General features: G+C 44.3%; 1 protein-coding gene across 1 annotated transcript in view; it reads left to right on the forward strand.

The window, feature by feature from the left end:
* Nucleotides 1–848: 848 nt before the first annotated feature.
* Nucleotides 849–13,169, forward strand: part of LOC121166327 (protein transport protein Sec31A-like) — a 69,796-nt gene continuing 57,475 nt past the window's right edge. The window contains exons 1-3 of the mRNA XM_040995473.1: nt 849–994; nt 10,070–10,152; nt 12,051–12,174. Coding sequence (XP_040851407.1) covers nt 10,074–10,152; nt 12,051–12,174 — 203 coding nt within the window. The 5' untranslated portion in view covers nt 849–994; nt 10,070–10,073. The remainder of the gene's footprint in view (nt 995–10,069; nt 10,153–12,050; nt 12,175–13,169) is intronic.

A 13,169-nucleotide genomic window follows, 5' to 3' on the forward strand; every position in this document is an offset into this window, starting at 1 on the left:
CTCCTAAGAGGCTCAGACAAAGCAGTGGAGAGCATAACCAGGTGCACATGGAGGATATGGCAATCCATCGGAACCTGCAGAGGATACCTGGCACCACAACAGAGGACAGAACAAATCAATCAACTACCTCAACCATATGTTGGCAGTGAAAAACTGGGCAAACGGAGACTATGATGGACTATGTCAATCAGTGGATTCTTCAGCAACCTCATCGTGCTTGGATTGGTGAGACTGACAGCAATTCATAACTGCTGAACTACCAAAACCACTTAAGCAAAACTCTCGGAGCATGCCTCACATCAGGGACCTGGGGTGGGTGGGAGACAAGGTGGGGTTTGTCCCTCTATTTCCCCCTTTGCCCCAGATACAGAAAAAAAATTTTAAACAACAGTGTAGGACGCCCAATTGAGCCCTATGAGCCCAGTAGCAAATGGCACTGAGGGCCTCGCAGCCCCATTTTCAAAGTTGGCCGGCGCTAGCAGTGTGGCCAGTGGCTGCAGACGCCCCCTGGACCAGTGCTACGTGGCGTTCCTTCGCTAGCTGGAAACGCCCCGCAGGGCTCTGCCTCCACCCGCGATCCTGCTGGCCACACCAGCACCCTGCCGCCCAGCAGAGAAAGGTCGCCTGCCTGGCGCGTGCGCGCGTCAAACCGCAAAGATCAGCCCCCCCTTGCTCCATTGCCCCTTGCCCCGAGTTCCCAGCGTCGCTCGCCGCGCCGCTCGGCGCTCCCGGAAGTACCCTGGCGGGCCGTGCGGCGGGGAGGGCGGAGCGAGACGTGTACCCGGAAGTGCCGGCCGGCCGGCGGGCGGGGCTGCGGCTGCCACGTTGAAGCGGAACGTGGAGGTGGCCCTGGGCCTCGGGAGGAGGAGCAGCGGCGGATTCCGGCAGATTCGGTCGGGCGCCGCGCTCAGGCCAGGAGTGGTCGCTGAGGGTCTCCGCCGGCTGTGTCCGCCTCTCGTCTCCCGTCGTCTCTGTCCGGCTGTCGAACCTCGAGGTAGAGTCCGAGCCGTTTTCGAAGCCGGGCAGCCCCGGCCTCGGGCACCGCTGTCCCCGCCGGCCTGAGGCCCTGTCTGGAGCTGCCGGTTTGGGGCCCGGCGTCGGGGAGGCGGCTCCTTGGGGGATCGCGCCGGTCCGCGCCCGCTGCTGGCCGGGCCTCCAGCTGGGGACTCGCGGCCGGGCCGGTAACTGCACTTTAATGGGCAGTCAACGGAGACCCTCAGATCCCGGGTGCACAAAGAGGTGCGGTCTCCAAGGGCCAGGGCAGGAAAACAAGCTTGGGATTCCTCTCCTCAGTGTGCTTAGGATTTCGTTCGTTTGAGCTGATGTCATGATGTGAAGGTTCGTAGGTTGGGACTGGAAGCTTCTGCCGTTGACCCGGAGACAATAGTTGCTAGTCGCAGCCTGTACTGGCAAAGAAGTCTCAGGAAGTGTTTTGTGGTACTGCTACTAAGTTGTCCTACTATGAAGTTTAATTATAAGACGGTTGTAAAAAAAAAAAATCAAAGTACTCGCATTGCGTTGGGCGAGAGGGCGTTATAAACTTTTGTGTAAACTCAGAGAAGTAGTCTGTTTGAAGTTGCGAGGATGTGATGGGCTGTGTGACAAATGCGTCCTGTGATCTCAAAAAAACTCCTCGTCACGATCCAGTCTGTAATTGGAGGTTCGCCTTTGGTTTCTAACATCCGGCCTTTGCTGTGCGTCCCGAAGTTGGGGCTGGGCAGTGCAGGCGCTCCCTTTTTCCGTGACTCCTGTCTGCTCTTTCCTCCTTGTCTTGTAATTAACTGAGAAAGTCTTGCACGTTTTAAGAACGTTGGAGAAACGAAATGTTCTTGTAATTGTGAATGTACGTTATAGGTATTGACAGTTTATTTGGGACGTGGGAAATCTGAGTGGCATTTACATACAATACAATATGTATGTGAGCGGCATATACAGTTATTCCATTTTATGTAAACAGATTCCTTTCTGAAAGTAACATAAGACTAGAAAGAAATCTAAACTGTGAAGAGCTGTGAATAATCTTTTGGGATTCTACTCCATTCTGAGAGTAATGAAACATTGAATCATCGTTCTAGCATAACCCATACACGTTTGCTAATTTCATCAGGCTTATAAATCCCAAATGAAAATTTTTTGTCTGGTCACATTGTTGCTAGATTGTTTTTAGAAATGTTACCATTTTAAGGCTAATTGCTGCTCAAAAGATTTTCTGGCCTTACAGATTATTTTGACACCTTTAACCAGGCAGTGTGGACGCTGGTCAGTTTTCTTTGGCTTGCTCTTGGTTGCCTGAGATGTGACTATGATTTTCCCATAACATAAATCTTTTCTGAATTTTTGAAGGGCGCTCGCTATGCATATATTATAAAACGAAATGGTTTGCACCAAAATGTATTTTATCTTCTAATTGCATTTTTTCACAGACTTCTCAAGGCCTCCCAGTTGTTGGTAGGTGTGGGAGTCTGAAGTTCTGATTCTGTTCTCACTTACTGAGGTCAGTGTCAGTTCTGTTAATAGCATTGCTTAAAGGACTCTGGGGTTTTAGTATTACTTTACAAAATTTGTGTTTTGAAAATGAGCAGAAAGAGAAAGTTTTCACTTAATTGAATGCAGCTGTGGACAGAGCCATACCAAATGGAGTTCTAGTATTGAACTTAAGACTTTGAAGATTCGCTGGCATAGACATGCTGCACTGTGACTCCTGTAATAGTAACCATTATGGGCCACAAACATGTGCCATGTAATTATTCCTTTTTAAAAATTTATTTATTTTTTATTGGGAAGTCAGAGTTACAGAGAGAAGGAGAGGCAGAGAGGAAGATACTGCATCTGGTTCACTCCCCAAGTGACTGTAATGCCCTTAACTGAGTTGCTCCCAAGTTAAGAGCTTCTTTTGGGTCTCCCCTGCGGGTGCAGGGTCCCAAGGCTTTGAGCTGTCCTTGATTGCTTTCCCAGGCCACCAACAGGAAGCTGGAGGGGAAGTGGAGCATCAGGGATATGAACTGTATTTGATCCCAGCGGCTGCATGGTGAGGACTTTAGTCACTAGGTTACCACACGGGGCCTCCACATAATTTTTCTAAGCACTCTGAGTAACACATTATCCAATTCCTACAGCTCTGTGTTGTAGATAGGGTTGTTGCCTGTGTTTTACTGAGGATGGAGCGGAGACGCAGAAAGCTGGAGTCTTATGATGAGTTGGTATTCCGAGCCAGGGTCCTGGCTCCAGACTCTGCTTTAACTGCTTGCCTGATGCGGTCTTGTGGATGGCATATGTGAACAACCCACTGTCCTCACAGTATGCCCTTTCATTATGCTTATATTCTGTGTAAGATAGTGTTGGGTGAAAGTAGTAATATTTGCCATGTGAATTCTGATCATTTATTTTAAATGGTAACAAAGCTGTTAAAGCTAGTCTTGGAAGGTTTGATTTACTCTAAACTTTCTGATCTTCAAGAAAATCATTTAGCTGAATTTTCCTAAGAAAGGCAAACCTATGTGTCTCAGTGGACTTAGATTTTTTTAAACATTTTTGTAATTTTGAGAATAATGGTAGCAGGTGGAGTGGGGCACTGTGTCTCATAGATGAAGATCATACGAGGTGCTTCCCGGCCGTTGTGTAGGGTTTTGGTTTGTTTTTTCAGGTGGCACTGAACCTTGTATGAGGACAGACTGGCAGTGGAATTGCTGCTGGCGGAGCACTGAGTACCAGGGGCAAGAAAGACATCTCTAAATTGGTTGGAATTTGTGTTCTTGTAAACTTGTCTCTTTGCGCCAGTGTTACACATTAACTAAGCATGCCACAAGTAGGTAGCCCTTGTACCTTTGCTCTGGGAGACAGTGCAATTCTGTTCCATTTTTTTTCCCCTTTAGTTATTTTGGTTTATACTTTTAGAAATCATTCCGAGGGCACTTATAACCTTTTCTCCCCCTGGAAAATGTCCTTTAAAAAGTTAAGAATTTAAAATTTTCTTTGTGTATGAACCTGGTCTTTCTAGCCCTTCTGTCTACTTCTGTTACTCTAAATGTAAGCATTCAAAGCCAGTCATTAAAAATTTCCTGCATATTTTAAAACTAGGTTCCCCTACCACATAATCTTAGATGTGCAGTTTTCTTGATTAATCTCATGAGAGCAATACTTTTTCAAAATAGCCATCATACAACGCTAACCTGTGTTCTAGGCAGTTAGGATGTGTAAATGCATGATCTCACTTAGACTTCACAATATCCCACGAATTAGTCATTCTCATTGTCATTTCACAAATATAGAATCTGGGACTCAGAAATTAAATGCTGTACCCAAGGTATCATACCTGCTAAGGATCACAGCCACTGGTCAAAGTGAGGATTGACTGCAGGAATCATGCTTTTAACCATGTGACAAGTTGCCTAATTCCACAACTTTTTTAAAAAATCTTTTTAAAGATTTATTTATTTTTATTGCAAAGTCAGATATACAGAGAGGAAGATCTTCTGTCCAATGATTCATTCCCCAAGTGACTGCAACGGCCAGTGCTGCGCTGATCCGAAGCCGGGAACCAGGAACCTCTTCCGGGTCTCCCACATGGGACCCTGCACCAGTGCCGGGTCCCAAGCCTTTGGGCCATCCTTGACTGCTTTCCCAGGCCGCAAGCAGGGAGCTGGATGGGAAGTGGAGCAGCCGGGATTAGAACCGACACCCATATGGGATCCTGGCATGTTCAAGGTGAGGACTAGCTGCTAGGCCATGCTGCCGGGCCCCTCCCCCTTTTTTTTTAAAAAAGATTTTATTTATTTATTTAAAAGACAGAGGTTTTCCATTCCCTGGTTCACTCCCCAGGTAGCCATGTTAGCCTGAGTTGGGTCTTTTCATATGAGTGCAAAGGCCCAAGGTCTAGGGCCATCCCTTGCTGCTTTCCCAGGCACATTAGAAGGGAGCTGTACTGAAAGTGGAGCAGCTAGGACTTGAACCTGTGCTCATATGGGATGCTAGCGTTGTAGACAGTGGCTTTACCACAGTGTTGGCTCCCTTATTCTCACAATGTCCGATATGCAGCTCTTTCCGTCTTAATTGCATTGTGCATGATAGGTGCTTTGCCATTAACCATTTCTTCTATATGTTGATTCTTTCTATTGTATCTTCAGCTTTTTGTCACTATAATGAAATATCAGAAGCATGTAACTTTATAATGGAAAAAAAGGGGCTTATGGTTTTGGTGGTTCAGATCCAGGATCCAGTGGCCCTATTGGTTTGGCCTCTGGTTGATGATATTATTGCTGAGGAGGCACAGGGCATCACTTGGCAGGAGACAGATTGTATGTCTGTGTGGTCTCTTCCAAAGCTGCCAGGTTTCAGTCATTGGGTTCCACCATGGGATAACCCAAGCCAGAATTTGTACCTCCAAATACCATTATTGAAATGATTTCCAGACTTCCTAGTGTGATTGTGTTTAAAGATGTATTTACTTATTTGAAAGGCAGAGTTACAAAGAAAGGGGAAGAGACAGATTTTCTACCTAGTGGTTTCTCCAACTGACCTCAATAGCTGGAGCTGGGCTGGTCTGGAGTCAGGAGCAGGAGATTCTTCCAGCTTTCCGGAGTGCAGGGGTCCAAGGACCCGTGTGATTCTCCGCTACTTCCCAGGGCACAATAGCAGGGAATTGGATCAGAAGTGGACCAACTGGGATTGGAACCAGAACCCACACGGCAGCTTTACCCCCTGTGAAATAGCTCTGGCCCCCCTCTTAGTGTGATTAGCATAAAACTTAGAGGCCAGAGTGTTGATTCCCAAGTGTTTGGGGGGCTTTTGACATTAGAATCAGTGTCCAAAACCTAGCAGTTATGATGTACAAACTTCTTGGAAGTGACAAAGAAAAACTTGGACCCAAGTGCTTAACTTGTAAGTTTAAATCTTAGCACTGCCTCTTGCTAGCCTGTGCGAGTTCTCTTCTTTGCCTTATCTTTAGGATCTGAACAATCTTCAAATAAAAGCAGATTGTATAAATTTGGAGAATTATTTGTATAGATATTTCTAAAGATTTATTTATTTGGAAGGCAGAGTTAAAAGGTGAAAGATTTATATGATCTGAAGAGAAACCAGAGTATGAAATGCAGGGATACAGAAAGGGAGAAATGGAGAGAGATAGCTCATCCATTGATTCACTCCCCAAATGGCCATGTAGCTGGGGCTGAGCCAGACAGAAGCCAGGAGGCTGGGGCTTATTCCAGGTCTTCCTTGTGGATGCAGGGACTAAAGAAAAGTGGAAAATCTTTTTGTATCTCCTTTCTGTAAATCTGCCTTTCCAATAAAAATTTTTAAAAGATTTATTTATTTTTATTGGAAAGACAGATTTTACAGAGAGGAGGAGAGACAGAAAGATCTTCCTTCTGCTGATTCACTCCCCAAGCGGCTGCAATGGCTGGAGCTAAGCCAGTCCAGACCAGGAGCCAGGAGCTTCTTCTGAGTCTCCCGTGCGGGTGCAGGATCCCAAGGCTTTGGGCTGTCCTCAACTGCTTTCCCAGGCCACAAATAGGGAGCTGGATGGGTAGTGGAGCAATCAGGATGTGAACCAGTGCCCAAATGGGATCCCAGTACATGCAAAGCAAGAATTTAGCCACTGAACTTTTGCGCTGGACACAAAATAAATATATTTTACAAAAAGTATTTATGGACTATTGCTTCCATAAAGGCCTTGAGTCAAGGACACCATTTACAGCTGACAAATCAATTAGGAACTGTATAAGCCTGCTTCGCAGTACAAAGGTAAACAGTGGGGAAGATAACACTGTTGAGTATAACTGTGTAGTTGGAGAAGAGCAGTAAGACTGCATAAATTGGTTTCATCAGTGCAATTAGTACAGCATTAGTTAACCTTGTGAAGAAATAGAGGACTAAGGCATTAAATAAAATTATTTAAAATTATAAAGTTAGAACCAGATGCACGGATTAGAAAAAATCCAGATATCTTGATTACCAAAAGACATATTTGCACACAGTAAAAGTACACAGTAGCAAAAGATTTTTTTTTTTAAAAAAAAGATTTCTTTTCTATTGGAAAGTTATATATAGAGAGGGCAGGAGAGACAGAGGAAGATCTTCCGTTGGTTAATTCACTCGCCATGCGGCCACGATTGCTGGAGCTGAGCTGATTGAAGCCAAGAAGCCAGGAGCCTCTTCCATTCCTCCCATGCAGGTGCAGGGTCCTAGGGTTTTGGGCCGTTCTTGACTGCTTTCCCAGGACATAAGCAGGGAGCTGGAAGGGAAGTGGAGCATCAGGGATATGAACGGAGGACTGTATGGGATCCTGGCACATGCAAGGCAGCGACTTTAGCTGCTAGACTATTGGACCGGCCCGAAAGTCTTTTTTTTTTTTTAAGATTTATTTATTTTTATTGTAAATTCAGATTTACAGAAAGAAGGAGAGACAGAGAAGATCTTGTATCTGTTGTTTCATTCCCTGAGTGGCCACAATACCTGGAGCTGCACCAATCCAAAGCCAGAAGCTTGGAGCTTCTTCCAGGTCTCCCACGTGGGTGTAAGGTTCCAAGGCTTTGGGCTGTCTCTCACTGCTTTCCCAGGTACAAGAGGGGAGCTGGATGGGAAGCGGGGCTGCCAGGATTAGAACCAGTGACCATATGGGATCCTGGTGCATGCAAGGCGAGGATTTCAGCCTCTAGGCTATCATACTGGGCCAGCCCATGAAAGTCTTGACCTGCTAATAGGAAAATGGGCAAGTGATGTTAATAGAAAAAGATGGCAGTGGATAGGTGTGTTCCCTAATCCACATAAAAAGAGATTCTGCACTATGAGAAATGTAGATTGTAACTATGCCGAGCTAATATTTTTCACTTATTGTGTCTGTGAAAATCTGAAAAGTGGAGAGGAGAATACACTGTAAGACTGTAGAACACGAGCTGATCATAGGAGGGAACATGCAGTGAGACGAGAAGTTTATGTGGTGGGTGGGTATTTGGTGCAGCAGTTTAGTTGCCTCTTGAATTGCTACATCTCATAGTGCACCAGTAGCCTAGTGGCTAAAAGTCCTCGCCTTGCCCATGCAGGGATTCCACATGGGTGCCAGTTTGTGTCCTGGCAGTCCTGCTTCCCATCCACCTGCCTGCTGTGGCCTGGGAAAGCAGTGAAGGATGGCCCAAAGCCTTGGGACCCTGCACCTGCATGGGAAACTGGCTTCAGATCAGCTCAGCTCTGGCCATTGCAGCCACTTGGAGAGTGAATCAGCAGGCGATCTTCCTCTCTGTCTCTCGCTCTCTGTTTATCTGATTTTCCAATAAGTAAGTAAGTAAACAAATAAAATAATGCTTAAAAAAAAAAAAGGAATCCGGTTTCCTGCTCCTGCATCTCTCAGGAGGAAGCAGAGGACTCTTGACAGCTTCAGTACTGGGGTCCTGCTGTGCACACCGCAGGCCTTGAATACTGGCTGAGCCCATGATCTTGCAGACATTAGGGGGAGTGAGCTGTCTTTCTTTGCCATCCAGAGCCAATGACAATGCATTTAATCACTTTTAGAGGGGGTGTAACTTTTTTTTTTTTTTACTTTGATGCAGAAAAAATTTCAAATACCATTCATATGGGTAGGATTTAAAAAGTTCATGGGATTGTGTGTTATAAAAAATTGTATACGGCTTTCAAACCTTTTTACACCAAAATAGGAATCTTTAAATTCCCCTTTTCCATGAACTTTCAGAAGTGCCCACTTATATTACTCTTCCAGTTGTAAAAAGCTTGCCTTGGAAGTTAACTTCATAGTATTTATCAAAACTTAAATTGCATGTATCCTTTAACCTGGCAACTTGACTTTTGAAAATGTGTAGGTATCCTTATCTGCATGAAATAACACGTGTGTGGCCATTGATTTAAGCATTGCTTGTAAAACTGCTGAAGTGTTGATTGGTGTAGAACTAGTAATTTAAATTATATTACAGCTTATAGTAAAGTACTATGTGATGAAAATGTATTTATATAAAAATCAGAAATATTGGGCCCGGCACGATAGTGTAGTGTTTACACTTGATCTTAGACAAAAGGCCGAGAAGCGATAGTGTAGTGGTTAAAGTCCTCACCTTGCATGCACTGGGATCCCATATGGTCGCCGGTTCTAATCCTGGCAGCCCTGCTTCCCATCCAGCTCCCTGCTTATGGCCTGGGAAAGCAGTTGAGGACGGCCCAAGGCCTTGGGACCCTGCACCCACGTGGGAGACCCGGAAGAGCTCCTGGCTTCTGGTTTCAGATTGGCTCAGCTCCAGCCGTTGTGGTCACTTGGGGAGTGAACCATTGGAGGGAAGATCTTCCTCTCTGCCTCTCCTCCTCTGTATATCTGCCTTTCCAATGAAAACAAAATAAATATTTTTTAAAAAATCAGAAATATTGTTGAAAAATGTAGCAACATACCTCCTGAGTTTTTCTACTGAAATGATTTTAATTTTGTAAGATGGCATGTGGTTTTGTAGCTTGGAGTGACCAACTTTCTTTCAAACATTTTTGGTTTTAAAATATTTATACTTACCATATTTTTTTTTGTAGTAAATTTGTTAAACATTCATTTTAAACTCACTCTTAGCATGGAACCTTCCTGCTCTGCGGAGATGCACCTTGTGACCTGGCTGCTTTCCCCACAGACACAGTTGCTCATCCTTGTTTGAGAAGCACTTGTACAGCAAAGTTGATTCCTCATCTCTTTATTCTGTACTGTTTCTGTAGAGCAGTTTCCAGTGGAAGCACTGCAGGTTGAGCATCTCTAATCCTCAAATCCAAAGTGCTGCAACATCTAAAACTCTTTGAGCACTAGTAGTAAAGTTTGTACAAGTATTTGAAAATTCAGAAGGCTGAAACCCAAGGTGCTTTTGGGTCGTGAATACTCAAGCCACTTGGTCTGTTGTAGCCCTCTGTGGGCCTCAAACGTTTTCCAAGTTTGTCTTGTTTCTAGGTGTGAACATTCCCAACAAATGATGTATCTAAACCAATTTGGATTATTGACACTGGATTGATGCTAATGTTGTTTATCCAATATGTTCTTATGTAAAATATGCTTCTGTGTTCTGTGTTATACTTCATTGTAAACTGTTCTCTCCAGCAGGATGAAGCTGAAGGAGGTAGATCGTACGGCCATGCAGGCGTGGAGCCCTGCCCACAATCACCCCATTTACCTAGCTACAGGTAAGCTCAAAAGATCAGTTGATGCAAGCAATCAGTTTATTTTATTCCCCATCTACCTTATTCATATTTGTCTTTTAAAATCTGGTTCGAGCTTCATCTTGTTTGTGGAGCCTTTCCTTCCCGGGCAGGGAACCCCAGCCCTCTTTGACCCCCGAGCTCAGTGACTTCACTCAGTGTTCCCTCAGCACCTGCTGCACCGCGGCGTGCCTGATGCGTGTTTACATACACAGATCTGTCCTGCTTCACAGCGATTTTATCTTTATTCTTCTGGTACTAGATGACACATAAAAGACCCTGTACACATATCAGTTTACATGAATGATTTTGATTCATTGATGACAATTTTGACTAGCGGTTTTATGTGAAAATAGATGGAATTGAGGTGGGTGGTATGGTGTAGCAAGTAAAGCCACTGCCTGTGACCCAGCATCTGCTATGAGCTCCAGTTCTTGTCCTAGCTGCTCTGCTTCGAGACCAGCTCCTGGATAATGGCCTGGGAAAAACAACACAACATGGCGAAGGTCTTGGGACCCTGGGAGACCCAAATGAAGCTTCTGGCTCCTGCCTTCTGCCTGATCCAACCCTGGCCATTTTGCATTTGAAGAATGAACTAATGGATGGAAGATAACTCCATATGTAGCTCTTTGAAGTAAATAAATCTTACAAAAATAAAAAGATTTAGTTGTAAGAGCTATATACAGAGAAAGAGATGAAAAAGATCTTCCATCTGCTGATTGACTTTCATCTGGATTTTCCACATGGGGCAGGGTTGGAGCCCTTGGGACCTCCGCTGCTCTGCCAGACGCATTAGCAGAAAGCTTGATCAGAAGTGGGTCAGCTGGACCTCAAACCTGCACCTACATGGGATAGTGGTTCAACCTGTTGCAGCAAATTTTTTTTTTTAAGATGTATTTATTTATTGGAAAGTCAGACACACAGAGAGGAGGAGAGACAGAGAGAAAGACCTTCCATCCGATGATTCACTCCCCAAGAACCACAACGACCAGTGCTATGCCGATCTGAAGCCAGGATCCAGGAACTTCTTCCAGGTCTCCCACACGGGTGCAGGGTCCCAAGGCTTTGGGCCGTCCTCGACTGCTTTCCCAGGCCACAAGCAGGGAGCTGGATGGGAAGTGGAGCTGCTGGGACCAGAACCAGCACCCAAATGGGATCTTGGTACGTTCAAGGCGAGGACTTTAGCTGCTAGGCCACTCCGCCGGGCCCAAGCAAATCTTTTTTTATTAAAGATTTTTTAAAATTCTTATTGGGAAGTCAGATTTACAGAGAGGAGAGAAAGATCTGTTTGCAGGTTCACTCCCCAAGTGGCTGCAGTGTCCAGAGCTGAGCTGAGCTGATCCGAAACCGGGAGCCTCTTCCCAGCCTCCCATGTGGGCGCAGGGTCCCAAGGCTTTGGGCTGTCCTCTGCTGCTTTCCCAGCCACAAACAGAGAGCTGGAAGGGAAGTAGAGCAGCCAGGATATAAAGCAGCGCCCATGTGGAATCCTGTCACATACAAGACAAGGACTTCAGCCACTAGGTTACCGCACCGGGCCCTGCTAGGTTAAATCTTTAAAAAGAAAAAAAATTAGGTAGTTATATCGTGTATGACTGTAAGTAGATACAGTAAATCAGAGGACCATTCTTCAGAGAGCATTTAAAATATACACAGGCTATAAAAACTTGGTGCAGCACCCACTGTTACAGAGACGGTGTTCCAGCCCTGGGCCAGAATCTCACCGCCGTAGTGATGTAAGATCTGTTCAGTAACTACATGCTGAGAGTGAGCCTCTAATCCAGCATTCCTGAGTGACAGCTAAAAATCATGCTTTTGATTTTCATTTTGTGTAGTTTTCTCTGAATCTTTTGTGTATGTAGTTAGCATGAATGTGTTTTTCACAGGAACATCTGCTCAGCAATTAGATGCAACATTTAGTACCAATGCTTCCCTTGAGATATTTGAATTAGACCTTTCTGACCCATCCTTGGATATGAAATCCTGTGCTACTTTCTCTTCCTCTCACAGGTAAGAGGCTCAACTTAAATCCATGGTTGTCTAATTACATGTGTGGTTGGTGTATATTTTTGATGTAATTATGTTGTTATAAACTGCAAGGGATATCAAAGTAATATGAAATAAATATGTTGTAAGAAATCATGTGAATGGGTTTAAAAAAATCTTTTTAAGTTTTTTTTTAACTTAAAATATGGAGTTAACAGAGTGAGAGGGAGGATTTACATCCAGATTGTCTGTAGCTGCCCAAGCGGGGTTGGTTCTAACGTTGGGAGCCAGGAGCTTCTTCTAGATCTTCTACATGGCTGCAAAGGCCCAAGGACTTGGGCCTTCCTCTACTATTTTGCCAGGTCTTTAGCAGGGAGCTGAATAGGAAGAGAAACAGCTGGGACTTGAGCTGGAGCCCATGTGGGATGCCAGTGCTGCAGACAGAGGATTAACTCGCTAACCCACTGCACTGGCTCCAGGTTTTATGGAAGTAAAGAAATGTTTATATGTTCCATTCACTGTTTTATTACTCATTATTATACAGAGGATATAAAAAGGAAGCTGTAGTTTCTAGTATTTTTTCCTCATGATTACTTTTCTACTTTTTTCTATTCCCCATATCTCACTTTTTATTAAGGACAGGTAAGTGAGCATTTTCTGTGTTGGACTTCAGTATTTATTAATAATTTTGAAAATATGTGCTGCTTGCTTGAAATAAATATTCATGCTAATATTAATTATTCCTGGATGACCGATTACTTAGAATTATTTATTTAGAAGTTTATTTCACAAAGGATTTTTTGGTTTATGACAGTAGTTTTTTTGGTTTTTCTGTTTAAGTACTTGTGCCTTTATATGTACAAAGGAAGGACATTTTCATTTGAGCAATTAAACAAACTTTATTGCCTTAATATTTTAGCACATTTCGAAGAGATTGTATTTAGCTGGTAGAATACAGCTCAGGTAATGGAATGTCATGAAGCCTCTCTTACGTTACATTGTGCAGAACTCTCAAACTG

This window comes from Ochotona curzoniae, unplaced genomic scaffold (genome assembly GCF_017591425.1).
Source record: "Ochotona curzoniae isolate NIBS_2020 unplaced genomic scaffold, NIBS_Ocur_1.0 patch124, whole genome shotgun sequence".
NCBI classification, from domain to species: Eukaryota; Metazoa; Chordata; class Mammalia; order Lagomorpha; family Ochotonidae; genus Ochotona; species Ochotona curzoniae.